Raw genomic sequence first — 25,667 nt, 5'->3', positions numbered from 1 at the left:
AGGAAATAACAGCACAACAAGGTGATCAACCAGCTGTATTTAAGACAATGTCTGTGTTTTATGTTCTTTAATGATTGTTTCTGATTATAATCGGTCACTCTGAGTTTCTTATGCAGGCTGAACATGAAAATAGTCTCCTACATCTATCTCCTGCATTCACTTCTGATAGAAAATAGATGGTGAAACTCTAGGATTTTAAAATCCTGACAGATCGACATCACACTGTCACGTAACATTCATGGACTCACCCATTGTGGCTCACGACGGGGAAGGCTATTGTTGGTTTATTGTCCAGGAAACAGGAAAGCATGTCTCGGCTAGTAAAAGCCAACCGTTAGCATTAGCAACTCCACCACACAGCAGAACACCTCCAGACTTGTGTTATTTGTAGAGATAAAACACCAGTGTTACAAGTCAGTGGTAGAGTCATGTTGCTGTTATCCAATCCGAGGCCAGATGTCCAAATATCAGGAAATAAGACTCCAAATCCTGCGGTGTTCTGCCCCTCTCTGCTGCAGCAGACTTGTCCATGCTGATCCAAGCAATCCTGGGCTTTTTTTGCCCTGAGTACGTCTTGCAAGGCATTCATTCCTTCCAGAGACCACTGCAAATGTATTGATTAAACGAGTTTCCTGCACATTGAAAAACACAAAGAGTAAATATGGTTTATAGGTTGTTTTTGGTTTGTTAAATAGCTCTCGATGGGCGCAGTGTTGTTGTCATTAAGAACAGTTACCTTTATTAACCACTTTCTCACGATCAGCCACACTGTGACTGTTTTAACAAAACAAAGGAACAGTTCTCTGTGAGATGGTGACGCCAGCTGCATAGTTTCCACCTCAGTGCACCCTCACCACCTTAACAACATTCAGGTGTATCGAAGCCTCCGAGGCAGGGACACGTCCTCTGTCCACATTCCTTCTGCTCTGGCAGGGCAGCAGCAACACTGGCAAGCACCCATCTGGTTCTGCTTGTTGTTTTTGTTTTTTAACGTTAGATGACTCAAAGAGCCCTTTCGACCTGTTAAATAGAAATGACTCACACGGATGCTTGAGTGCTGAGATTGCTTCAGCAGATGTTTAATTACACACACACACGTTTATTTCCTTTACCAGTCTATGTTAAATATGAGCGTTACATGCAGACACGGTTCTGTAGTGATTCAGTGTCCTGGTCGTTCTGTTCAGACTACGAGGCGCTGCTGCAGCAGCTGCAGACCAGCGAGACGTCGTCAGGAGACTCCTTCTACATCCGAGTCAATTTGTCAATCCCCGCCGGTGCCGGTGGGACCATGGCCGTGTCCTGCAACGACGTCCTGCACGTGACGAACACTCTACCTGCCGGCGCCGATGATCTGTGGCACGCCAGCCGGGTTCATCCACGTCAGCTGCTGGATCTGCAGAGTGGCACAGTGCCCAATTATTACCGGTTAGTGCTCAACGTGCAGGGGGCTGTAAAAACGAACAAGTAACAATGTATTAGACACGCATTATAAAGTAGGAAAACATTTTGTAAAATACATCAAAAACACAAACTATGAAGCGCCACTCAGCAGATGGAGGTTACACCCACTGACTTTAACTCATCTGTTATTCCGAAGTGTGGCCTTAAGATTCCGTTCATAGATCATCTGGAGCAACAGTGATGGCCCCATCTAACCCCCGGCACACAAAACATAAGCAAACCATAGAATTCATCACCTGGAAACAACATCTAAGGTGTATTTTTTTTGTGTTTATTTAAGAATACGGCCCATTTGTTTACAGAGAGGAAGTAGGGCTTAAAACGTGCTCTGCCTCCAGCCACCAGGGGCTCCAACTTCCACATTTATGTGCTTACACCTACATTTATTGTCTATGCCAGGGGTGTCCAATACTGGTCCTCGAGGGCCGGTATCCAGCACGTTTTCGTTTTAACCTGCTTCAACACACCTGATTTCAATCAGCAGGTGATTAACAGGCTTCTGCAGAGCCTGATGAGCTGCTGCACAGGTGATTCAACCAGCTAATCAAGCGTGTTGAAGCAGAAAAACCACAAAACCTGCTGGTTACCGGCCCTCCAGGACCAGAATTGGACACCCCTGGTCAATGCCAGTGGTTACAGCAAGAATAAGAACTCAGCGCTAACTAACTTTTCCACCTCACAGGGCTCAGCAACTTTTGATCCGAGCAATCGAAGATCTGAGTTTTCAGCCAAAGAAGAGTCAAAAGGTCAGAATCATCTGGAAGACTTTGACCAGCCATCAGATCTAAAGCATGAGTGTAAATGTTTCCTCCTCCGTCAGCAGGATGGACGAGTCGTCCATCAGAGCACACACAAGGCCGTGAGGATCGTCAGCACGGGGCGCCAGGGCTGGAACCCGCTTTGGGTCAGCGTGGAAAATGAAAAGTCAAAGGGCACAGAGTCTGGTAGGGTGACCTGAAAACGCAATCTTCTCATTCATTCTGCTGTAGCATCCACGTTTTAAACGCCTGCTTCTACCTGTCCCACCCTGCAGGCCCTCTGTCTCCATCTAAAAGCTGTATGACCCTCATGCCCTATACCCTGGTCACCCCCAACTTCCCACCTGTGTGCAGACCTGTCCTGCTGCTGCCCTCCGTCCTCGGTCGCATCCTGGACAAGAAGCTAGCCAGCTGGCAGGGCTTTGAGCTCTGTGTGCCCGGTAGGAAACAGATTTTTCTGCTCTTACGATACCTCTGCTTCCTGTTTGATGTTCAGCTAGCTAGCCTCACACTGTTTCTCACAAGCGTTACATGTTTGATGGTTTTACTGTAAGACAGGAAGGAAATAAACCACATGTGCAAATATTTATCAGAATCACAACAGAGGCTATAAAGAGTGAGTGTGTGCCGGTGCTTCCTGCACTGAGGTAAAATAAATATTTGTTGATCTTTGTGGGAAAGTTTCATCATTAGAGCAGCGAAGAACAAAAACACTCGTGCACGAAAAAATGAAGTCGCACCTGTTCCAGATAAGCAGTTATCATGTGGAGAATAACGTTTTCCTTCCGTCTCTCGTCCAGAGGTGTTGAGCTCCAGCGAACAGGCAGCCCGGGTGCAAAGATCCGAGATCCTGGAGGAGTGTGAGCAGGGAGAGAACGGCTTCTACACCCTGAGGAGTGTTGACAAAATCATGAAGAAGGTCAGAACAATATGAGTAGTCGGATTACATTAGATCAAAAACAAGAAATTCAATGAAATAAACAAAATACAACAGACGGGTGTTTTTCTCTTGACTTTTAAACCGCAGAATTTTATCTGATCAAGTTAAAGTCTGATGGATCTGATCGGTTCTGTTCTGAATCCTGCAGGGTATCCACTGTGTGCTGCCGTTGGGTATGGACTGCGTTCGCCGGCTGCACCGATTCAACATCTTCCCCATCATCATCTTCATCGGCCAGTCTGCACGCAGTGCTCGTAAACTCCGGTAAATAACCTCTCCTTCTCCCTAAACTTCCAGTTTATTAAAAATACCACTCCACCGTGGTAAATGTGATCAACCACAACATTATGACCACCAACAAGTGAGGTTGTGGTTCTCATCGTGTATCCGCTAAAACCTGCATCCTGTTTTTGGTGTGTGGAGCCATGTTCCAACCACATAAAGATTATTGCAGATCAGTCGCACCACTTTACATATCAACACCCCCTCCTCATCTGGCCAGCTGTAGGAGCCAATGAAACAGCTTCAAATTACTCACAGCAACACAGGAGCTCATCTAAACTCCTGATCTCCAAAATTGAATACTACACTAGTGGGAAGCAAGCCATCTGAAGAGACGCAGCACCATAATCTACAAGGCTCAAATAATCTTTAACTAACATTTATGTAACAGATCAGAGCTTTTAGAGTTCAAAGAGAAACCTGAATTATTTGCAGGTGGTTTTAGACAACAAAGTTATTCCCTGAAAAGTTTTTAGCTCCATCCTTCTGCCACAAGATCCAGAAGTCTACCGGTATAGACTGGCTGCCTTCATGCCGTCGCTTCTCTAAAAAGCTGCACTGTGACCGTTATTAGATCAGGCTTCAGGGATAAAGTTCATCCTGATTGTTGGTCAGATGGAGAGAGAGGTGATCCAACACACCAGAACATTGTTTTAGTAATAAGGAAGTTGCTCTGGTCTGTTGTGGTCAGGACGTCGCCGAGCGAAAATGGTACAGAATCCCAAATATGAGCAGCTGAAAAGAGCTTCCTCTGTTGGAAAGCTGGGCTCAGCATTAGAGGTGAGATAAGGAGCTCCACCTGCTGGGGAGACTTGGAGTAGAGCTGCGTCCATCCATCTTTCCCTCCATCCATCTGTTTTCGGCTGCTTATCCGGGGTCAGGTCATGGGGGCAGTAGCCTAAGAAGAGAGGCCCAGACTTCCCTCTTCCCAGACACTTGGGCAGCTCCTCCGAGGGAAGGTGTTCCCTGACCAGCCGAGAGACATTGTCTCTCCAACGTGTCCTAGGTTATCCTTTGGTTTAGGTTTTCTCCTGGTTGGACGTGCCCAGAAAACCTCACCAGGGAGGCGTCCTAACTAGATGCCTGAGCCACCTAAAATGGCTCCTCTTGATGTGGAGGAGCAGCGGATCTACTCCGAGCCCCTCCCAGATGACCAGGCTTCTCACTCTATCTCTAAAGGAGAGCCCAGCCACCCTGTGGAGAAAACTCATTTTGGCCGCTTGTATCCGTGATCTCATGCATTCTGTCACTACCCAAAGCTCGTGACCATAGGTGACGGTAAGAATATAGATCGACCGGTAAATCGAGAACTTTGCCTTCCAACTCAGCTCTCTATTCACCACGACAGACCGGTACAACGCCCGCATCACCGCAGACGCAGTGCCAATCTGCCTGACGATCTTGTGCTCCATCTTTCCCTCACTCGTGAACAAGACCCCGAGATACTTAAACTCCTCCATTTGAGGCAGGACCTCATCCCTGACCCGGAGAAGGCATGCCAGGGTTTTGCTCAGAAAGATCTTTGCCCACGTAGATTTTAACAGGCCCTACATGGGTTTTCAGAGGGTTTAGAGTCTTTGTGGGCAAACCCCTGGGGGCCATCGTGGAGACTGCAGACAAACCCTCAGTGTTTCCCCGAGGAATTTTTCCAGCTGTGTGTGTGTGTGTGTGTGGGGGGGGGGGGGGGGGGGGGGGGATTATGACACATCTCACCTTTATGTTAATATTGTTTTATTTGATGCACTCCACTTTGAACTGCACCAATCCAGCAACTGCTGCATTTTAATAACTAGTATTAAAGGTGAACACACCAATATTTGCACAAGAATAATTTCTGTTTTAAACTCTCAGTGACACACTTTGCAGGGGGGTTTGGCATTTAATTTTTCTTGGCGTCTGGAAAAACATCTTCTTTTGCCCCCTTTATTTTGGTCCAAGATCATTACTGGAGGGCATTTAGAGGGCAGCAGTAGCTCAACAGGTTGAGCGGGTTGTCCAGTAATCGGAAGGTTGCAGGTTCGATCCCGGCTCCGGACAGAGAATTCTGCTGTTGTGTCCTTGGTCAAGACACTTAACCCACCTTGCCAGCTGACGGTGGTCAGAGGGACCGGTGGCGCCTGTGCTCGGCAGCCTCGCCTCTGTCATTGCGCCCCAGGGCAGCTGTGGCTACATTGTAGCTCATCACCATCAGTGTGTGAATGTGTGTGTGAATGGATGAATGATACACTGTAGTGTAAAGCGCTTTGGAGTCCTTACTCTGAGAGGCGCTATACAATTGCGGGTCATTTACATTATCATTTACTGGGCTGGCCCTGTTAAAAACGCTCTACACCCCTGCTTAGTGGACTTAATGAAGTATTTTTAAGCCAGTATAAAAATGACTGAAACACAAATTTACATATTTGTCATTGTTGACCAATATCTTTGAATTAATTTATTTGTTAAGAACATCAAGATGCATTACAGTGAACATTATAATAAAGTACATTTTTCTAGTGCAGATTGGAGACAACCCATAGAAGCACTGATTTGATCTCATTTCAGAGAAAAATAGAACAGGTCAGATGAACCTAATAAATAAAATTACTAACATAAAGTCAGGAATGTGTGTCTTTGCTTCATCGTTCTGGTGCTGAAAACATCACTAATGTGGATCAAAGGAGATACACAGATGAATGCACCTCTTATTTATTATTTGGAAATTAGTGGGTGTGGTTTACATCAATACATTATTTTAAATCTGAAATTGATCAGAAGTTGATATGTGTATTGTTTATTTGAAAACTATTTACAGAGCAGCCTCAGAATTGAGATTAAATATTTTTGATCACAACAGTAAAGGAACTATTACAGAACAAGTTTTTCAATAAAATCAGAACATTAATATTTAAGTGCATGAATTAATACATCTGAACTCATGCAGTAGGAACTAGGAAATATGAAATACTAGAACCATTTTATTTTAATTTGATTAAACAGATTTTTCCCCACACACAGTTAAAAAAAAACAATGTTGATTAAGGTGTGTGTGACAGAGAGATAGAGAGGGAGAGAGAGGGGGGGGAGAGAGAGTTAAAATAATTTTAAATAAACCCGACAGGAGCGGAGGCAGTGACCGACGCATGCACGAGCCGTTTTCAGCTCTGTCTTGTCAAATGCACCACGTACGTTACGAAAAAAGTAACTTTAAATATTTAACCAAAAAAGAGGCGAGCTGAAGAAAACCTAGGGAGCACCGAAGAAACGTGAGCAACAGTGAAGCAAGCACAGAGAGGTCCGTTACTGTGTGTGTGTGTGTGTGTGTGTGTGTGTGTGTGTGTGTGTGTGTGTGTGTGTGTGTGTGTGTGTGTGTGTGTGTGTGTGTGTGTGTGTGTGTGTGTGTGTGTGTGTGTGTGTGTGTGTGTGTGTGTGTGTGTGTGTGTGTGTGTGTGTGTGTGTGTGTGTGTGTGTGTGTGTGTGTGTGTGTGTGTGTGTGTGTGTGTGCGTGGATCCCTGGGCTGGACTGAGCTGCCGGCTGCAGAGTTTTGTGTGTAGGGAGGGGCGGGCGCTCAATGTGACTGGCCAATCACAGAGCGTGAAGACAGTCAGTTACCCAATGAGGAGTTTCCTTCAGCACGATTACAGATATTTACGAGTTTTACACTCGTTTCATGCTCGTATTCGTCAAAAATGCTTTATCCGTACGCTCATCCCTCGCTGTAACCACCCTGCCCTGCCTCCTCCTCCTTGCTGCCTGCCGGCTGTGATCACAAGCAACAACACAGTAGTTCCCGCTGCTTCTTCGGGAAACGGTGCAAAAATAAATAAATAAAAAATCTATAAAACTTGGGATCTTGTAGGCATGGCGGTGGGATTTCAGCTGTGGCGGGCCGCCACGGCTACGCCTATGTAAGGGAAACACTGAACCCTAGTGGGACCCATACGACTTGCCCATTTATAATCTTTTGGGGCCCACCTATGTGTGCAGGCTAGGAGGGACCTAAGCCCGTTTCAGAGGGCCTCGTTGTACCCCATACTCCCTAAGTAACTCCCCAACGGCCCCCTGAGGGACGCAGTTGAACGCCTTCTCCAAATCCACAAAACACATGTAGATTGGTTGGGCAAACTCCCATGGACTCTCCAGGATCCCCCTAAGGGTATAGAGCTGGTCCAGTGTTCCACGACCAGGACGAAAACCACAGTGTTCCTCCTGAATCTGAGGTTCAACAATCCAATGGACCCTCCTCTCCAGAACCCCTGAATAGACCTTACCAGGGAGGCTCAGGAGTGTGATCCCCCTGTAGTTGAAACACACCCTTTTTTAAATAGGCGAACCACCACCTCAGTCTGCCAATCCAGTCAAACTGTCCCCGATGTCCACGCAATATTGCAGAACCGCATCAGCTAACACAACCCCACAACATCCAGAGCCTTAAGGAACTCTGGGCGGATCTCGTCCACCCCTGGAGCCTTGCCACTGAGGAGTTTTTTGACCACCTCGGTGACCTCTGCACCAGAGATTGGAGACCCCAACTCAAAGTCCCCAAACTCTGCTTCCTGACTGGAAGATGTGCCGGTGGGATTGAGGAGGTCTTCAAAGTATTCCACTCACGGATCCCCCAATGTCCAAAGTAGAGTCAGCAGCACACCGTCCCCACTATAAATAGTTTCTCCTCCTGAGGCACCAGATGGTGGACCAGAATCTCCTCAAAGCCATACGGATGTCTTGCTCCATGTCTCATCAAACTCCTCCCACGCCTGTTTTCCCGGTACGTTTCGTTTGTGGAAACGTACCGGGAAAACAGGTAACAAAACTGTTCTGTGTTTTAAAAAAGAACTACAGCATGGAATCAAAGCCAAATCACTGCCAGGTAGATGTTAGTTGACAGCTCCGCCCCCTCTTCACCTGAGTGTCCAAGACATGCAGCCGCAGATCAGATGAGACGACAACAAAGTCGATCATCAAGCTGTGGCCTAAGGTATCCTGGTGCCGTGAGTGCATATGAACACCTTTATGTCTGAACATGGCGTACATTACGGAGCTGCGCCCCTCCTCATGGTTTGGATGCTTTCTTGTGTCTTCTCAATATTTTCGAGAAATGTTCGTCCTCAGAGGAAACCATGGAAACTCCTGAAGAGTTTATTTGGGAACACCAAACAAGATCTGGCCTGGTTTCCTTTCTAGACCTTTCCTACCTGACCTTAGGCAAGAGGAAGAAAGGGGCTTATTGGACTCACCTGCGTACACCGTCTACCTTTTGTATTCTGCAGTTTGTACAAAGTCTGTGAGGATGTATTATCTGATGTTTGCCTTGTTTCAGGTCCAAGCTGCAGCGCCACAACCAGTCAGAGGAACAGCTGCTGGCGTGTTCGAGGAGCGAAGAACCAATGCTGGACAAGCTGCCATGTTTGTACCACAACATGTCCCCAGACTCTTGGTGTGACCAGACTTCCCTGCTGAATGCCCTGCGCACCGTCATCTGGGAGGAGCAGAGGAGGATCGTCTGGGTGGAGCCGGACCTGTGGTGAAGCAGAAGAGAGAAAAAAAAAAAGATTTACCTTTAAAGTTGGTGGTAATGTCAACAATAAACACTGAGATTACAGATAAGCTTTACAAGAAAGGTTTTTGTAAACATGTGTATGTATCTATGATACTTTAGGTAAACAAATTACTTGTTAGCTGCTATGATGCAGAGATGTTTTGGGAATATTTTCTATGCTGTAATTGTGCTTTTTATTTTAGGCAGTTGTTTATAAAAAACATGTTTAAAGACAACAAATGTATTGGCTCCTATAGGTCATTCCTCACCATAGAGGATGGTGACAGAATTTTCTAACGCTGCCTCAATAAAGCAACTGATGCATAAGTGTAACAGGAGATTTGTATCCTGTAGCAATTCTTCTTCTCTGATCCTGCTTCTTCTTCAGTTTGGTGTTTTCCTTCCGGCTTCCATAAATATTTGGTCTGTTTAAAACCAAAATATAAACTTGTCTTTCAAAATTCACCAGGAAATTTATATAGAATAGAAAATTCCTTTGTCCCTCAGTGTGTACATTTTGATCATTCATGATCTATTAATAATGCATATAAATTCAACGTACACTTCACATTTTCTACATTCTAAAATTGATTCTACAAAAAAATACACGTTAATAACAGTCAAGTCTTACGAAATGAGAATGAGACACGCTTAAAACAAGGTTTTCCGAGTTATATTGAACGCAGCACTATCTTGATTGGTCAGAAATGTTCAGAATCCTAACCAATCAGTGGTAGAGTAGGGCGGGGCTTTTAATGGTAACAAAAATGGTTTCCATTACCCTGGTGTTCGTCAAGTAGCTAAAAATAAGTAAGTAATTTAATTTGTTCATGTTGTTTGCACTTTTACTTTTTAGTGAAACTATACTAGCTTTTGATGCTAATTTTATTACCTAAATTTTTTAACCAACTTTTTTTTCTTTTTTAGATACAAATGAACGCAAACAGTTAGCTTACAGGATAGTTAGCATCCAAGTTATCTATATTGTCGGGTCACTGATTGTTGGAGAAATAAACTCAGTAAGATATGAGTAAAAATAAGAACCATGTCAGAAAAATTTCTGTCCGTTTTATTCACAAATATAAGCTAAACGGATAAATGTTGAAGTTTAAAAGGGTGTTTTACCTTTACTGACCGCTTGTGGGCGCCAGAGAGAAGTGAATGTGGTTCAGAGGGAGCGGCTGAGGATGGACGACGAAGGGAACAAGGTTAAAAACAAGCAGAGCAGGGATGAGAGAGAGAAGAAAGAGGACACTTTATCTTATGGTGTCTCTCTGCTCCTGCAGTCAATCGTTGCTTTCCTTCACCCACGCTCAATCTCTCCTGTTGGTTAAATCTGTTTTATTATTGCCTAGATCTGTGTGATTTATCTAAGGACTTTAAAATCTGTTTCACTCCTGGAAGATATCTTTGTTGCACAAACCCTCCCTCTTGTTGCTGGGAGACCACTCCAGTTACTTGTGTGATCCCAGGCAGTGACAGAAGAGGAAGAAGGAGAGGAAACTTGTCTGTAGAAAGTAGAATTAGGAGATAATAAAGAAAGAAATAGGAATTTATTTAGAAAAAATATGTCATCATCTACCTTATATTTTATTTATTTATTTATTTATTGCTCTGATTGGTTTAATTGAATTATTGGTTAGTTTATGGATTAACTGATCAAATGTTTGATTTTATTTATGAACCGTGCAAAAATAATTGCAATTCAACAGTTGGTTAAATTCAGTGTTCTAGAGTTGATTCAGGTGCAGAAATATTTTTCATCCACTGTTGTTTTTAGTGTTTTTAGTGACATTCTAGCAAGTAAACAAGGTAGGAAACATCTAGATATCGGCAAGGAAAATCTGCCCTTAAAATTGGCTGACCATGACCTCTACATATAGGTATCATCATCAGAAAAACCCATCTGTCCATCTCTACCTGGGTGGGTTAGGAGTTAAACCTTAAATAAATAGGACTCAGCTATGACTTTTATTGTGTTTTACACACATACACACACGTATATAAATATACGTGTGTGTACTATGTATATATGTATATAGTCACAAAAGGATTATCAGAAATGTCCTGGCAAAAGCTCATCAGGACATGTTTCATTTAGGGTTGCACAATAGGTATCGTCCAATATTAGTCATTTTTTAACATATTGGTAAATAAAACTGGGCTGATATTAATAAACAATTTTTTTATTTCAATTTGTTTCCATTTGTATCTCAGAGGGTGAGGGGTGACAATGCACAATAATTTGGTCATGGGAGAGATAGCTAGATAGACAGACGGACAGATGATTTCATTCAATGTGGAGGCAGATCTTTTTTCAAGTGCCATACACTTGCTTCTGTACTGCCACCTTTATGCTGAATTTCTTTTTAAAACAACATCAAAAATGTGCATGAGTTTGGTCTTTGGAAGGGGTTGTGTGTCACCATTTGGATGGAAAGTGTAGTAGTACTGTTTATTTATTTATTTATGTTTTAATCAAATATTATTTATGGAGCTGAACTAAAAAAATCAAATTCAGCTAGAAGAATCTGATTTGTCTGCAGAAATGCTGTTTGAATGCTGAGGAGGATAATTGAGCTGAATGACAGATAGGGATGGGTACCGAATTCTGTACTTTTTAAGGTACCGACCGAATTCCATAGTACCGACCGAGCACCGATTCACGTCATTTCAAACGGTGCCTCGTTTCGGTACCCGTCCTTCATAACGAGAACTTGCCAAGACAGCTGCGCATGCGCAAGAGCGTTATGTCGTCGCTCGCTGCGAGCCAGTTGTAAACAGAGCAGCATGGGTAGAAAGAACGAACGCTAAAGCTTGGGTCCACTTCACTAAATGTGATGGGTAACTGGGTGATGATGAAACCATCGACAACGATCTAAGTGAGACATCCTCATCTTAATCTGCTCCGGTAGGTAAATAAAATTAGCTTGATATGTTAGCTTCCGTTTCGCTAATGGTGCGTTCGCTTTCTCCTCGGAACTCCAAATTCCCGACTAGAAGAACATGAACGCGCTCTAAAGTTTGGCTTCACTTTACTAAATGCGGCAGGTGATTGGGTGAAGACGAAACCAGTGACAACGATCTAAGTGTGAGGCATCATCGTTTTAATCTGCTCCAGCAGCTAAATAAACTTTAAGATAACGTTAGCTTGGTATGTTAGCTTCCATTGCTACCATTGTTGTCAGTTAATGGTGCGTTCGCTTTCTCCTCAGAAATTCTAACTTCCCAGTAGGAAAAATCAAATGAAAAAAGACAGCAAAAGGAATGAAAATACACAGTAAATTTAGTTCACAGTAAAGTTGTTTGCTTCAGTTTAATTATCAGCTTATAAAACTACAAGGATGATGTTAAAATTCAAACAGTTGTATGTTATTTATCGTGATATTTATCAAATATTGTTATATATTGAGAAAAATATATATTTCATTATAAAAGAGAATTAAAAGAATAAACACTCAAAAGTATCGAAAATTGGTACCGTTAAGCACCGGTATCGATTCGTAGGTACCGGGAATTAGTACCGGTGTCGGTACAGTATCTGCTCGGGTGCAAGATCGGCTCGGGGTCCTTCGACTGCCGATGACGTCAAAGTACGGCAAACCCACTCGGACAAAATACACTACACATCTATACTGTTGGAAAGAATTTAGCAGTTTCGTTATTAAAATAATGTTTCTTAAGACGTAAGTTTGTGTTTATAATAGTATTTGTAAAATAAAACACTATATTTGATTCATGTTGAACTCCTCTTTGAGCACATCCCTTGAAGGATCATAGGTATTAGCAACACCTGTGAAATTGTATTTGCAGGAAAGAAGTGTGTCCCGTTTATTGAAGTATTTGTGTTGAGTTTTTGACGTCTTCTCCATGCGTAGTTCAGTTACGCTCATAGCTGCTAGGCAAAGCTCTGGAGTTAAAAGTTTTCTGGCTTTACTAAAATACCTGTCTGTACTTATTTGATTGATGGTAGTTTTACTTTCTATTAGACTCCAAATGTAATCATTTGGCACGTTTCTAATTCATAATTTGTAATAATGTAATCGGCGATATTAGCATTAGCATTCCTATGGGTTTTTCCATGTATATTAGCATTGCGCTAACCACTCGCTGCCAAATTGCAGCCTTTGCCATTAGAAAATCTCCTTTTGTCACATTGCAATTTAATTGCACATGCAGTTAATCGTTCAGCCCTAATATACATGCAGCTCTATGCTAAAAGTGTATTTTCAAAGAGGTAATGATGGATTTCTTTGTAAAAGTTGTCCATCTTTCCAATAGAAAAAATTTGCCTGGACCGTCACGTGATAACAACGTTACGTGATTATGTAATTCCATAAGGTTCATGTTCAGCCAATCAACTACTTTGACGTCATCGGCAGTCGACGGACCCGAGCCGATCTTGCACCCGAGCAGATCTTGTACCGACACCGGATCGATTCAAATGTCAAAGGTACCCATCCATAATGACAGAAACAGCTCTGTAGTTTGGTTTGCGTCATTTTTCACAAAAGAAAATTTGATCTGTGCTCACTTCACACCAGATATAACAGCAAGGAAGACCATTTAAACTGGTCCACAGGAGGAAACAAGATTATTTCCTGTTTAGTGGATTATTAACTCACATGTTGTATATCGTGGATTATAAAAATGAAACAGTGTGCTTCTTCCTGCACAGAGCGCTGACCTTCTGATGACCTCACAGTGTGAAACATGTCAGAGGTGTGGCTGCAGCCTCCTGTGAGTGTCTTCAGGCTAACACACACACACACACACACACACACACACACACACACACACACACACACACACACACACACACACACACACACACACACACACACACACACACACACACACACACACAAAGCTCACCTGCGTGGATTAAACCCTCACAGGAACTCTGTCAACGGTTCTTAGGAGAAACAAACCTGTATCCACTTCAAATCCGGTGTCTTTCATCTGAACTCTAAAACATGCATGATGCGGCTCGGCTCAGCTCAGAGTTCAACAAGTTCTGTTCTAACATGTTTGTCTTTAAGGATTAACGTCAGAATAAGTTTCTGTCTGACAAAAGTGGCCAAATATTAATTTATTATATGAAACATTCTTTCTATTCTTTCTAAAACTCATCCTCTGATCATCTCCCTGTTATCTGTCGTTCCGACTTACTTTTTTTTTTTACTTCAGAAGAGAAAGTATAGAAAATAAAATAAACACCAGTCTTATCTGTTCATCATCTCCATTGTTCCTTTGACGTTAGAGATCCAATCTCACACCTTTTCACACCTTTAGCGTCATTTTAATCCTATCAGTAATCCATAAAATACATCTGTTTTTCTTCTTAACCCATTCTCTCACATAAGCGTGCAGCACTTTATTTCATAGATTTATCACCTTTTGCATTACACCCACTGGAGATCTAATTATGGGGGAGTTAAGGTTGAAAAGGAACACCTTTATAATATGATGCGTTCAACCTTTTTACTTAATTTTCTACTTTTGGGGGTTCGAGATTATTTCCCTCTGGGCTGTGACTATTCTAGAATTGCAAATTTAGAGCTCATGACACTTTAACCCGAAATACAAAAAAACTGCAACATATATTTCTTATTTTTAACTTTTTTTCTTATTATTTAGAATTTTTTGTGCTTTTAAAGATACTTTACAAAAAAAACTTTAAATGGTTTAACCAAAGGGCTGCGATGGGGTGAAAAGGCTGGCATTTAGCTTAAAGCTGCTTGGTCAAAATGGGCAGAAATATGACGTGTTGGCAGGGCTGGGTATCGAGGCTCTGTATCGTCTTCCTGGGTCGTGGCTGCAGCGGGCCGGCAGCCGAATCCCGCGGTCAAAGCTCCACCACGGCAAGCTGATCTCCGCTGCTGTGGAGCAGCAAAGACTGGGCTGAGGCTGTGCTTTTCACTCTTGGAGCTCTCTGAGCCAATGAAACTCCGGTGAGTTGATGCGTGTTTCACGTTAGTATCACACAACTGCATTTTTCTGGCTAAGCTCCAGTAAAACTTTGTTAGCTTCAGTTAGCGCTGTTAGCTTGTAGCTGCAAGCAGTGGCGGAATGAGTTCCTTTAAATTCCGCTCTCAGCTCCACCTCTTTGCCCATTTTTGTATTGTCCAAAGGTGTGGAGATGTGTGACACAAGATGGCTGTGATCAGAACCGCCCACTAAGCTTCAAGTTGAAGCCTCAGAAACCTACAGGTGATGTAATTTACAGTCACTGGATGTTACGTACATTTTAAGTATATTTTTGATAAAAGTACACGTGTGACTTTTGAGACATGAAGGTTTGACTTTTAATTAATAGTTTTATCTAAATACTTCAGCTAATTCAGCTAAAAAAATTGTTGGCCAGCCCTATTTTTAATTGACTAAATCTATCAGGAGCCGAGACTACACAAACATTCATTTAAGTCAAACTCAAACAAACTATAAAGTGCATCGGACTTTGTTTGCAGATAGGTTTATAGATTAAACTTGTCTAACTGGATTTTATCAAATCCTGTCCTCAGTCTGGTTTGCCCAGATCATCCGTCATCCGCCAGAGCAATAATTAAGAGTTTTAAAATAAAACGTAGTAAAAGGATCAAGAGAAGCAGCTGTCATAACAAGTTTTGGCGTTGTTTTGTCATCCGAACTTGAGCGAACACATTCTTCCCCACACCCACGCTGGCTTTGGTCTCAGAGACAATCCCAGAAAGGTCTAAAGAGAAACAAATCATCTGTTTTTCTGTAAAATTAGCCGGCATGAATCCATGAAAAGTTCTGACTGGTGGGAATAAACACGTTTTATATTTTCAGTTAAACTGTTAAGATATTTCAAGAGAATTAAAAAAAAACGTTACCTTAACTTCCACAGAAGATTCACCTCCCTTATTCCCGCCCTCCCCATCCATCCCCCTTCCCCATCTCACCCGTTTTTCTCCGGCTGATGGCTGTGACTGCGGTTTTGTTTGTGGAGGTCAAGAAGAGTCAGAAGCACTCACTGATCAGGGTCAGAGTTGCTGCACGGATGAAATAATTTAACACCATCGTGTGACTGAGCAAGACAAAACACATCCAGGGATCAAATACATTTATCAGTATTAATATAATAAAACAAAAACTATTTGGTGTTTTTGGAAAACCGAGGGTTGAATGTTAGCTTTTGTAGGTCTGTTCTTATATAATTCATGTGAATAGATTTAAAGGTTTTACTGGTTGCAAATGTCCCCAGACATCATTTATGTTTAGAAAACCAAAGAGATATTTACCTTTGCAGATGCTGCTGATTGTGTCAGTCTTAATCTAAATATGAAACCCTGTGAGGTCGATAATCATCAGAGTTTACAGCCCGTCTTCTCCGGACCACTGATCCGTCCGTATAAAGCACCTCATAGTCTATAAACGCAGCTTCAGCTGAAATAACCACCATCTATTAACCGACCTGCTGTCGCCCCGCCACCAGACGATCAATACCTCCTGATAATGAAGTCATTGACTCACAGTAAATGATAGATAAAAACAAGGTCTCCCGTAGTTTCCTTGTTCTGTGGTTTTAGCTCTGTGATGTAAATGAACTTCTGCTCTTCTGGGGGTCTGACAACAGGAATATCTAATCAGCCAATCACTTAGAAGCCACCCAACACTTTCTATACGACCTGCCGAAGTTTATCGCGTCAGACCCGTGTCACAACCCGTGCACGCGCATTGGGTCCACAGCGCGCGTGTGAACGGGACTCGCGAGCGAAAATATACATGGCAGCGCGCGCGTGAACGGGACTCGCGAGCGAAAATATACATGGCGAGAGGTCATTTGTGCACTGAGAGGGAGCAAACTGTGTCTGTGAGCGCACAAGGATGTGCACAAGTGACAAACCTGCATGCGCGCGTTGCCAACGAGCACACGGCAGAGGAAAACGTGCGCGCGCGGCAGCCTCTCTGCGCGCTCGGCAGCCTCTGCGCGCTCGGTTTCTAATTCCGCTCGCTCGGCTGTGAGGAGTTTTGGCACTCTGGAGGCGTGGCCTGTGGCAGATCTTCCCTGTCCTCTGATTGGTTAGTTCACCCCGCACTTTACTCTCTAGCTATCTATATAAAAAAATCTGAGATACAGCAGTTGCTGGCATAGCTCAGCTGGGAGAGCGGGTGACTCTCACTCTGGAGGATCCAGGTTCGAGTCCGGCCAAGTAACATAGAGTTGATGTCATATTATTCTTTCCTAATTCCTGTGATATTATTTTACAGTTGTGACCGTTCAACTGTCATTAAACGTCCGAATGTTTGCTGGGCAGTGTTTTAAAAAGTGCACATAAGCTAGATGGTTTTAACCAGGTAAAAATAGACTTGTGGGTGTAGGTATGTTCAAGTTTAAAAAGTTCTTGCCTCATTAATGTATTGTTTATTTTTCTCAGCATTTAATTGACAAATTATCCTTTCAAATAATTAATTGATGAGTTACATAATTGTCCATTTAGAATTGTTGAATGGACTGAGTCAAGTTTGGTGCACTTTATATATTTCAAAACATGTTTTTTTTTATTTTGCATATAAATAATTTTAATGTTAATTTATTGAAATATTTCTATTTTTTCATTACCTCACCCTTGTTTTGACAAAAACAAGACCTTGCTGGATAATATCACTGAGAAACTATTTGTTCACAGTACTTGGCTCAGTGAGGATCTGTGTACCAAATGAGGAGATGCTCAGAAATCTGTCTGCAGATTGTTACAACCCAGACTGGAAGTGGTGGGCTGTAATAAGAAAGGAGACCAAACAGAGGAGTGGGGGTTCAACAACTGATTTATTTAACCAAAGTAAGGATTTACTAAAGCAGATCAGTGCAGTCAAGAATTACTGGTGTTTGGGTAGTCCTGAACGTGTTGTGATGCCCCCACCGTCTCGTTGGGTTTTCATTTGTGTTTAATTGTGTTTTTCTTCTGTTGTAGGCAGCTGGTTAAGCAGCCTTGGAGGCACCTGGGCTCAGGGTGTGGTGCTGCCTACAAAGCCTACTGTTTTTCTGCTTTCACTGGGTCTCTCCTGTGTGGTGGAGAGTCCTCACTGGCCATTTTCTGTTCACTAACTTGCTTTAGTAAATCCTTACTTTTGTTAAATAAATCAGTTGTTGAACCCCCCACTCCTCTGTTTGGTCTCCTTTCTTATTACAGCCCACCACTTCCAGTCTGGGTTGTAACAATCTGCAGACAGATTTTTGAGTATCTCCTCATTTGGTACACAGATCCTCACTGAGCCAAGTACTGTGAACAAATAGTTTCTCCATGATATTATCCAGCAAGGTCTTGTTTTTGTCAAAACAAGGGTGAGGTAATGAAAAAATAGAAATATTTCATTAAATTAACATTTAAATTATTTATATGCATCATTAAAAAAAACATGTTTTGAAATATATAAAGTGCACCAAACTTGACTCAGTCCATTCAACAATTCTAAATGGACAATTATGTAACTCATCAATTAATTATTTGAAAGGATAATTTGTCAATTAAATACTGAAAAAAATAAACAATTCATTAATGAGGCAAGAACTTTTCTTTCTTTCTCTCTCTCTCTCTCTCTCTCTCTCTCTCTCTCTCTCTCTCTCTCTCTCTCTCTCTCTCTCTCTCTCTCTCTCTCTCTCTCTCTCTCTCTCTCTCTCTCTCTCTCTTTCCTCTGCCGTGTGCTCGTTGACAACGCGCGCATGCAGGTTTGTCACTTGTGCACATCCTTGTGCGCTCACAGACACAGTTTGCTCCCTCTCAGTGCACAAATGACCTCTCGCCATGTATGTTTGCGCTCGCGAGTCCCGTTCACACGCGCGCTGTGGACCCAATGCGCGTGCACGGGTTGTGGCACGCTTTAAACGCCATAGAAGTTCCAACTGAGCATTGGCATGGAGGAGGACGGAGATTTAAGGGACTTTGGTTGTTGGGGCCAGACTGGCAACTCTAGAGTTTACAAGATGTCCAGCGAGCTTCAGTCATGTGGACAAAAATGTCTTGTTGAGGTCAGAAGAGAATGGTCAGTCTGGTTCTAGATGATACAAATACAACAGCAGCTCAGATTACCACTGGTTTTAGAATTGGATAACATTGTTTAGATCCATCCTCACTCAATGCTTAGCTGATGATGATGTAATCGGTCTTTGTCAGACATGTGACCTTCATTTCAACCACACCCCCTTAGTGCCATTTTGGGTGTATGACTCATGTTGCTAGGGTAAGCCGCAGCTGAAGTTGAAGCAGCACACAAGAGTGAAATGTCTTTGTCTGACTTTGAACCCCTTAATACCACCTGAGCCTGGTTTAAACACCACAGCCTTCCTGAGAATTGTTGCTGACCGTGTCCATCCCTTTATGGCCACATGGACCCATCTTTTACTACTATGATAATGCACCATCTCACAAAGCTCAGATCATCTTTGACTGGCTTCTAGAACATGACCATGAGTTCACTGGACCCCAGTGGCCCCTAAAGTCACCAGATCTCAGTCAAGAACCTTTGAGATGTGGTGGAACAGGAAGTTCCCATCATGGATGGAGCTGATGCTGTCATGTCCGCATGGATCAGAACTTCTGAAGAAGGTTTCCTCAACACCTGGTTGAATACTCAAAATTTAAGGCAGTTCTGATGACTAAAGGGAGTCCAACTTGGTATTGGTAATGTCTACCTGATGATGTTTACATCAGTTTGGTACTTTTCATACAGCTGTTCATCAGAATTTAAAACATCGCTCCTCCAAAAGGATGATTCCTGAGCCAACCCTTCTGTAAGAAAAGCTGGAGATCTTGGTTTGTTGCTTCCACACACTACTGCTGTTGTTGAGTTGATCTCCAACAATGATGAAGATGATGACCTGTAGGAATGGTGTGCTGCATAAGCTAACTGTAGCTGATTCTCCTTCTGCTTAGTTATCAGTTAATCATGCACAGGCTCAGCCAACAGATGATTTTTTTTTACAATATTTGAATTCAAATATAATATCCGATATTATCGATGTCTGATTTTATTCTTTTAACGACAAAACATTTTTGCCACGCAAACTCTTGACGGAGCTGAATTATTGTTTTAGAATAATTTAGTTTGTTTGGGACAACTTGTGAAGAAGTAGGTTTTTACCCCTTGAAACATTTGTCAGGATTATCTCAAGAGGATGTGGTTCAGCTGCAGGTGGACACAAAACAAATTTGGTTCTTTTTTAGCTTAAAGTAAAGTAGTTTTAATATTTTTCACAGATAATATTTAAAATCTAAGAATGCATGGTAGGAGATATATGATGATAGTTCTCTAAAGGATTCAGCTTTTATTTATTTATGAGGTGGGTGTTGGTTTCTATCTCTATCTGACATTAAGAGGTAGACTATATCATTACTATATTGGATATTGGTTAAATACAAGGCAATATTGAACATCCACACTGGAAACAGATCTGATGTCCTATTTATGATTTGGTAAAAATCACCTGTGTTTCTACTTGTCTTGTGCCCCCCAAGACCTTCTGTTAGTCATCTATAGGTCAGGGTTAGTGAGCTCTAGTGATTATAACAGTTATGGATGAGGTGGTTGTTCACATCTGCTTGTGATGAGCAGTGTGCATGCGTGTGTGCGTGCGTGTGTGCATGTGTGTGTGTATGTGTGTGTGCATGTGTGTGTGTGTGTGTGTGTGTGTGTGTGTGTGTGTGTGTGTGTGTGTGTGTGGTCTGAGCCTCAGGTTGATCCATGTTGATCTGACAGGAAACACAGAGAATCAGAATTTGCCTGCAGCCAACAACTCCCCACACCCCCGATGCACTTTCTCATCACCACACACGGGTTCAGTCCTCCTTCCTTTTTACTTCCTCCATCTCTCTTGCTTTCCCCTCCCCTGCGCTCCTCTTCTCCACTCTCCTCCCTCCAGGACGTGAGGAGAGACAACCAGCCTGAAGTGGATGTCGAGGGGAATTAGACACCAGCAGACAATGTGATTTTGTCGTCTTCAAGGGTTTCTGTTCTTTCACAGATGGCAAGGAAGGTTTGCACCGTAGCCTTAAAAACAGCTTGGGTTATAGGAGGGAATGCAGAGGCAGAAGAGAAGGTCAGAGCGATGAGATCGAAAAGGCGAAGGAGGTGCTAGAAAGACGTAAAAGCATTTTGAAGGAGAATAGGAATCGCTAGCAGATAATTATGTCAGATAATGAAAATCTTATACAAAAACCCTGAGAGGAGAAAGCTGAGCTTTCAGAAGGTTGTGTGAGTCAGAAACAATGGAAGACAATACCCAGCCACTTAGTAGTCCTCCCACTCTCTGCTATCCAAATGGGCAGATTGACGCCTCTTAGCTCCTTTAATAGCTGGAATAATGGACCATGTAAAGGTGGGTAGCGGGGATGGGAGTCATCGTGTCCAGAGTAACTCGATTCTTTCTCGCTGGGCTCCTGTTTCAGCCCATCAGGGTGAGCAGAGCCGCTGTTCTCACCTCCATCACACATTTAACCCACAGAAGATGATGGCCGACACTGTGGTAACTGATTAGTTTTGGGTGGTTTTCCAATCGAGTCACACACTCCTCGTTCTTTGGGTTGTGTGTCTCCTCTCCCACCCTACATCTGTCTGAAGTTCATCGTTTGTGTTTCCATGTGCTGCTGGAGAATCTGCGGCTTTTGGAAATCATGATAAACTTATAAAATGGTAAGCGGCTTGTATTCGTACGGCGCCATTTTAGGGTTCTAAAATCCCCGAAGGCACTTGACAACAATTCATCCACCCATTTACACACACATTCAGACGCTGGTGGGGATGAGCTATGAGCTGCCCTGGGGTGCACAGACAGGGGCGAGGCCTGCCGAACACTGGCGCTACCGGTTCCTCCGACCACCACCAGCAAGGTGGGTTAACACAACAGCAGCATTCTCCGGTCAAAGCCGGGATCGAACCTTCAACCTTCCGATTACTGGACAACCCGCTCACAATTTATTATATCAGATATGTCTGTGCAGTCCTGTCTTGTCAGCCTTCTATTTATCTGGGGTCACTGAGCAACATCACCAGCTTCTCTGGTGGAAACCCAACGTGCTCCTAGCCCAGCCTGTAGATTTAATCCCTCCAGCGTGTCCTGAGTTGACCTGTCCCCTCCATATGGAGGAGCAGCTCTCCTCTGAGTTCTCCTCCCCATCTCTAAGGCCCATCCACCCAGTTCAGGACTCTCATTGTGGTCACTTCTATCTGATTTTCTGGTCAATTCATTTATTACCTAAAGCACATGACCATCACTGATGGTCGGAATACAGTTCCTCTGATAATTCTTAACTTAGCTCCCATCTTCACCACAAAATATCAGTTTCGTGTTGCCATCACTGCAGACTGCCCCGCTCCGCTTGTCGATCTCCTGCTCCCTACTTTCCTCACACGTGAACAAGCGATGCTAAGTAGCTGAGTAGGCTGAGTAGGACTTCTCCGAGTTGGCTATCCAGCTTCAAATCTACCCAGATCTGAAGGTTGGAAGTTGATGAAGCTAAGAGGAGCATATCATCTGCAAAGATTTCTGTAATTTTTATGTAAATTTAAACGAAATACCGATATACTTCATAGTTTGTAAATTTACAACAACCTGGTTGGGATGATTTTTAACAACAATTCTTAAGTAAATGCAAATATTAACAACATTTACTTTGTGGATTATTGGGAAGTGTATCCAAAACTAATTATAAACCTTTATTATAAAGTTGAGTTGAGTTTTATTAACATAAATGTCTAAAGCAATATTTACCATTGTTCAAATGGCTATGCTATATTGATTTTGGGAGTGAGTCTTCTTGGTAAATGAGTTCGCCCAGGCAACATTTATTTTAAAAACATGTAATCACAAATTTTTGACGTGAAAATGCAGAAAAAGTAGACGACTTTCAGCCCACCAACGCTGCAGCGCCTCACTTAGAGCGGTTCAGTGGAAGCCCTCAGGCCAAAGCCGAGTTCGTTTCAGGGTCTTGTCTGTTTGTAAACATCTGCCTCTCAGCTACACGAGGTTCTGCTTCCACAGCTGTATGGTGCCGTAGATACTGTACTGGGGGGTGGGGACTGAACATCTAGTTCAGTTGTCTGCTGCCAGACCCTAAACACATCCAGAGTAACTCATCAGCTGTTCTCTGCACCCCAATATCACCTCCCCCTTCATCTTCCCACCCTCCCAGACCTCAGCATCTGAGGGTTTCCAGGTCATCTCCCCCCAGATGTACTGTAGGTTGCCAAATCATAGTGAGCCCATGCAGCGTAGCATGGAGGGGGTCTGAGGCGCTGGCTGTGGCTTGGTGCCACGCCGGGCCTGGTTATTATCTCCAGTTGACTTCAGCATGTGCAGCAGATGCCTTTCTGGCCACAGGGGTCGAACAGAGCTGCAGCGAGGAACCAGTGTGTGTGTGTGTGTGTGTGTGTGTGTGTGTGTGCATGCTGTTCACGGCTGCATGATGCAATTTATTACCACCCCACTTATCAGACCATCTCCTCACACTGCTTAGACGGGAGTCTCGGTTTCATTACAAAATAAGGATCTTTTCTCAGATTGATCATCTTACAAACGCGAAGATGAAACCAGCTGATAACAGCAAGAGTTACCGAAGCAATAACGCTAACAAACAGATGAGAAATAAATGAATTACCAACTGGAGGCTCACATACACGTTTTTGTGCGTCTGCCTTTGCCGGTTAGCCCGTCTATCACCCCAGTTATCCTACAGGCCTTCTTCCCTGCAGCTTATTATATACAGTCAATCCCAGCACCAATTTAATGGAAGGGAAAAGACGCGTCAGGAAATGATATTTCTAATCAGACCACAGCAAATGTCTCCTTTTATTAAAGTGGGGGTGCGTTCCCTTCCTGCCTCCTCGCCTGTGTTTGGAGAAGTCGGCACATCTTATAATGGCCTCGGCCGACCCGGCGTCATCATATTAAAGCACTGAGTGCCCTTCCCCCCTCATCATCTTCTTCCTTCTTTGCTCCATTCTGGTGAAAATGGACACTTTTGTTGTTGGTCCCTTTATTGCTGGATGCCAGTGTGAATTACCGCCTTTTGAAAGAGTATTGAATTCATCTGAGTTCTCAGGGCCAGGCGGTCGTCCCTTTCTGTAACGCAAATACCTCCGCCTTACTCTTTTTATCAGCTCTTCTTTATGTGGTTTCAAGAGCGATGAGAAAATCAATGAGATTTATTTGCTTCATTCTGTAACTCATCTGTAAACACAGCAGAAAGAGTCGGTCTGGAGACTTTTTTATGCTTACTGAAATCACTTTGTTTTGTTTTTTTTAAAGAACCTTATTGTCACTTCAGAGATTTGCAGATAATTAAGGTTTAATTTAGACTGCCGTGGGGCAATATGGCTAAAAATGAATATTTTTATGATATGTGTCATAATTGAAATTTCATGTTTAGTTACTGAATTTATGTTTAAATGAACTCTAACTTAATGAAGTGATGAGATAACTGGCATTCTAACCTTAAATAGACAGATATTTCAGCCTTTATTTTTTACAACTGTGATGATTATGACTTGCAGCTTATGAAAACCCCAAATTCAAATTCTCAGACTATTAGAATATTGTGAAAAGGTTGAATAAGTGTCACGCTCTAATTAGCTAATGAATCCAGAACACCTGCAAAGGGTTCCTGAGCCTTTAGATTGTCTCTCAGTCTGAGATGAATTACTAAATTAAATGCACTTTTGCATCAAATTCTAATTATTCCAGTTTCACCTGTTTAGCTTTCCTCTCAAGTTCATGTTCAAGTTTATTTGTAAAGCCCCTTCCTACCCCCAGTCAAGGGGGCACAAGGTGCTAAACACAATGTAAAAACAAATAAAACACAATCAAGCAGCTTTATAATGCAATACAGAAATAAAACATTCAAAGATAAACAGTAAAACAACAATGATGATCAAAACATTAAAACATGAGTAGAAAAACTAAGAAATAGATCTCAGTTAATTGGCCCGGGCTTTGATGCAGTTCGTTATATTAAAGCATCATTTATTTGACACGGGTTACTAAACCAGAACAGAGAGGGAAAAAATACTCTCCAATTCAATCCTGCGAACCCTTTATTCCATAATCCATGAGGTAACTGTTAGTTGGTTACACCGCGGTAACAGGTGTTAGTCTGAGCCTCGCAGCATCTGTTCCCTCTCGGCCTAAATAATGAACGTTTTTATTTATTTATTTTTTTTTGCTTTTTGTGATAGCACTAGATGGTAATAATCAACTTTTCTCAGAAACCAGAACTGCTTGTTACTGTTAATTACAGATGCAGTTTAGACCGGTCGATACAACATTAAAGGTATAGCGGAGGACATTTTTCTTCCGGGTGGATCGTCTGAACCATTTGTCCGCTTAACTGTCAACCATTCTGGTGAACCATTCACGCAAGGCTGTCGTCAAACATGCTAGTTGCTGGTTAGTTTTCACTTCCTGTGCAAAGCAAATGTCGCCAGTTTTCTGCTCGACAGGTAAGCTAAAGTTCTGCGTGCTATTTGAAATTAATTTCAGATAACTTCTAGAAGGAGTTAGCTGCAAGGCCGGTAGCTACGTTTAAACAGAGTGTCCACGAGGATAACCGTGTATTCTCTCTCATGCGTACTTATTTCAAAACGTGTAGAGGGCAGTTCTTTCCTGAAATTCAGAAACATCCTCTGCCATACCTGTAAGATCGCCCGGTGAGAAGAGATTCTTTCATAACCAATACATTTATTAAA

General features: G+C 42.8%; 1 protein-coding gene across 2 annotated transcripts in view; it reads left to right on the top strand.

The window, feature by feature from the left end:
* Nucleotides 1-25,667, top strand: part of card14 (caspase recruitment domain family, member 14) — a 46,796-nt gene that overhangs the window by 7,141 nt on the left and 13,988 nt on the right. The window contains exons 14-21 of one of the 2 annotated variants that reach the window (XM_070550046.1): nucleotides 1,188-1,428; nucleotides 2,147-2,210; nucleotides 2,285-2,408; nucleotides 2,498-2,662; nucleotides 3,023-3,141; nucleotides 3,311-3,426; nucleotides 8,745-9,773; nucleotides 13,642-13,703. In XM_070550046.1, coding sequence (XP_070406147.1) covers nucleotides 1,188-1,428; nucleotides 2,147-2,210; nucleotides 2,285-2,408; nucleotides 2,498-2,662; nucleotides 3,023-3,141; nucleotides 3,311-3,426; nucleotides 8,745-8,952 — 1,037 coding nt within the window. In that variant the 3' untranslated portion in view covers nucleotides 8,953-9,773; nucleotides 13,642-13,703. The remainder of the gene's footprint in view (nucleotides 1-1,187; nucleotides 1,429-2,146; nucleotides 2,211-2,284; nucleotides 2,409-2,497; nucleotides 2,663-3,022; nucleotides 3,142-3,310; nucleotides 3,427-8,744; nucleotides 9,774-13,641; nucleotides 13,704-25,667) is intronic. The other variant, XM_070550047.1, reaches the window with a different exon arrangement.

This window comes from Nothobranchius furzeri, chromosome 4, assembly GCF_043380555.1.
Source record: "Nothobranchius furzeri strain GRZ-AD chromosome 4, NfurGRZ-RIMD1, whole genome shotgun sequence".
Taxonomy (NCBI): Eukaryota; Metazoa; Chordata; class Actinopteri; order Cyprinodontiformes; family Nothobranchiidae; genus Nothobranchius; species Nothobranchius furzeri.
Note: the sequence above shows the minus strand (reverse complement) of the source record. Positions and strands in the feature narration are given on the sequence as shown.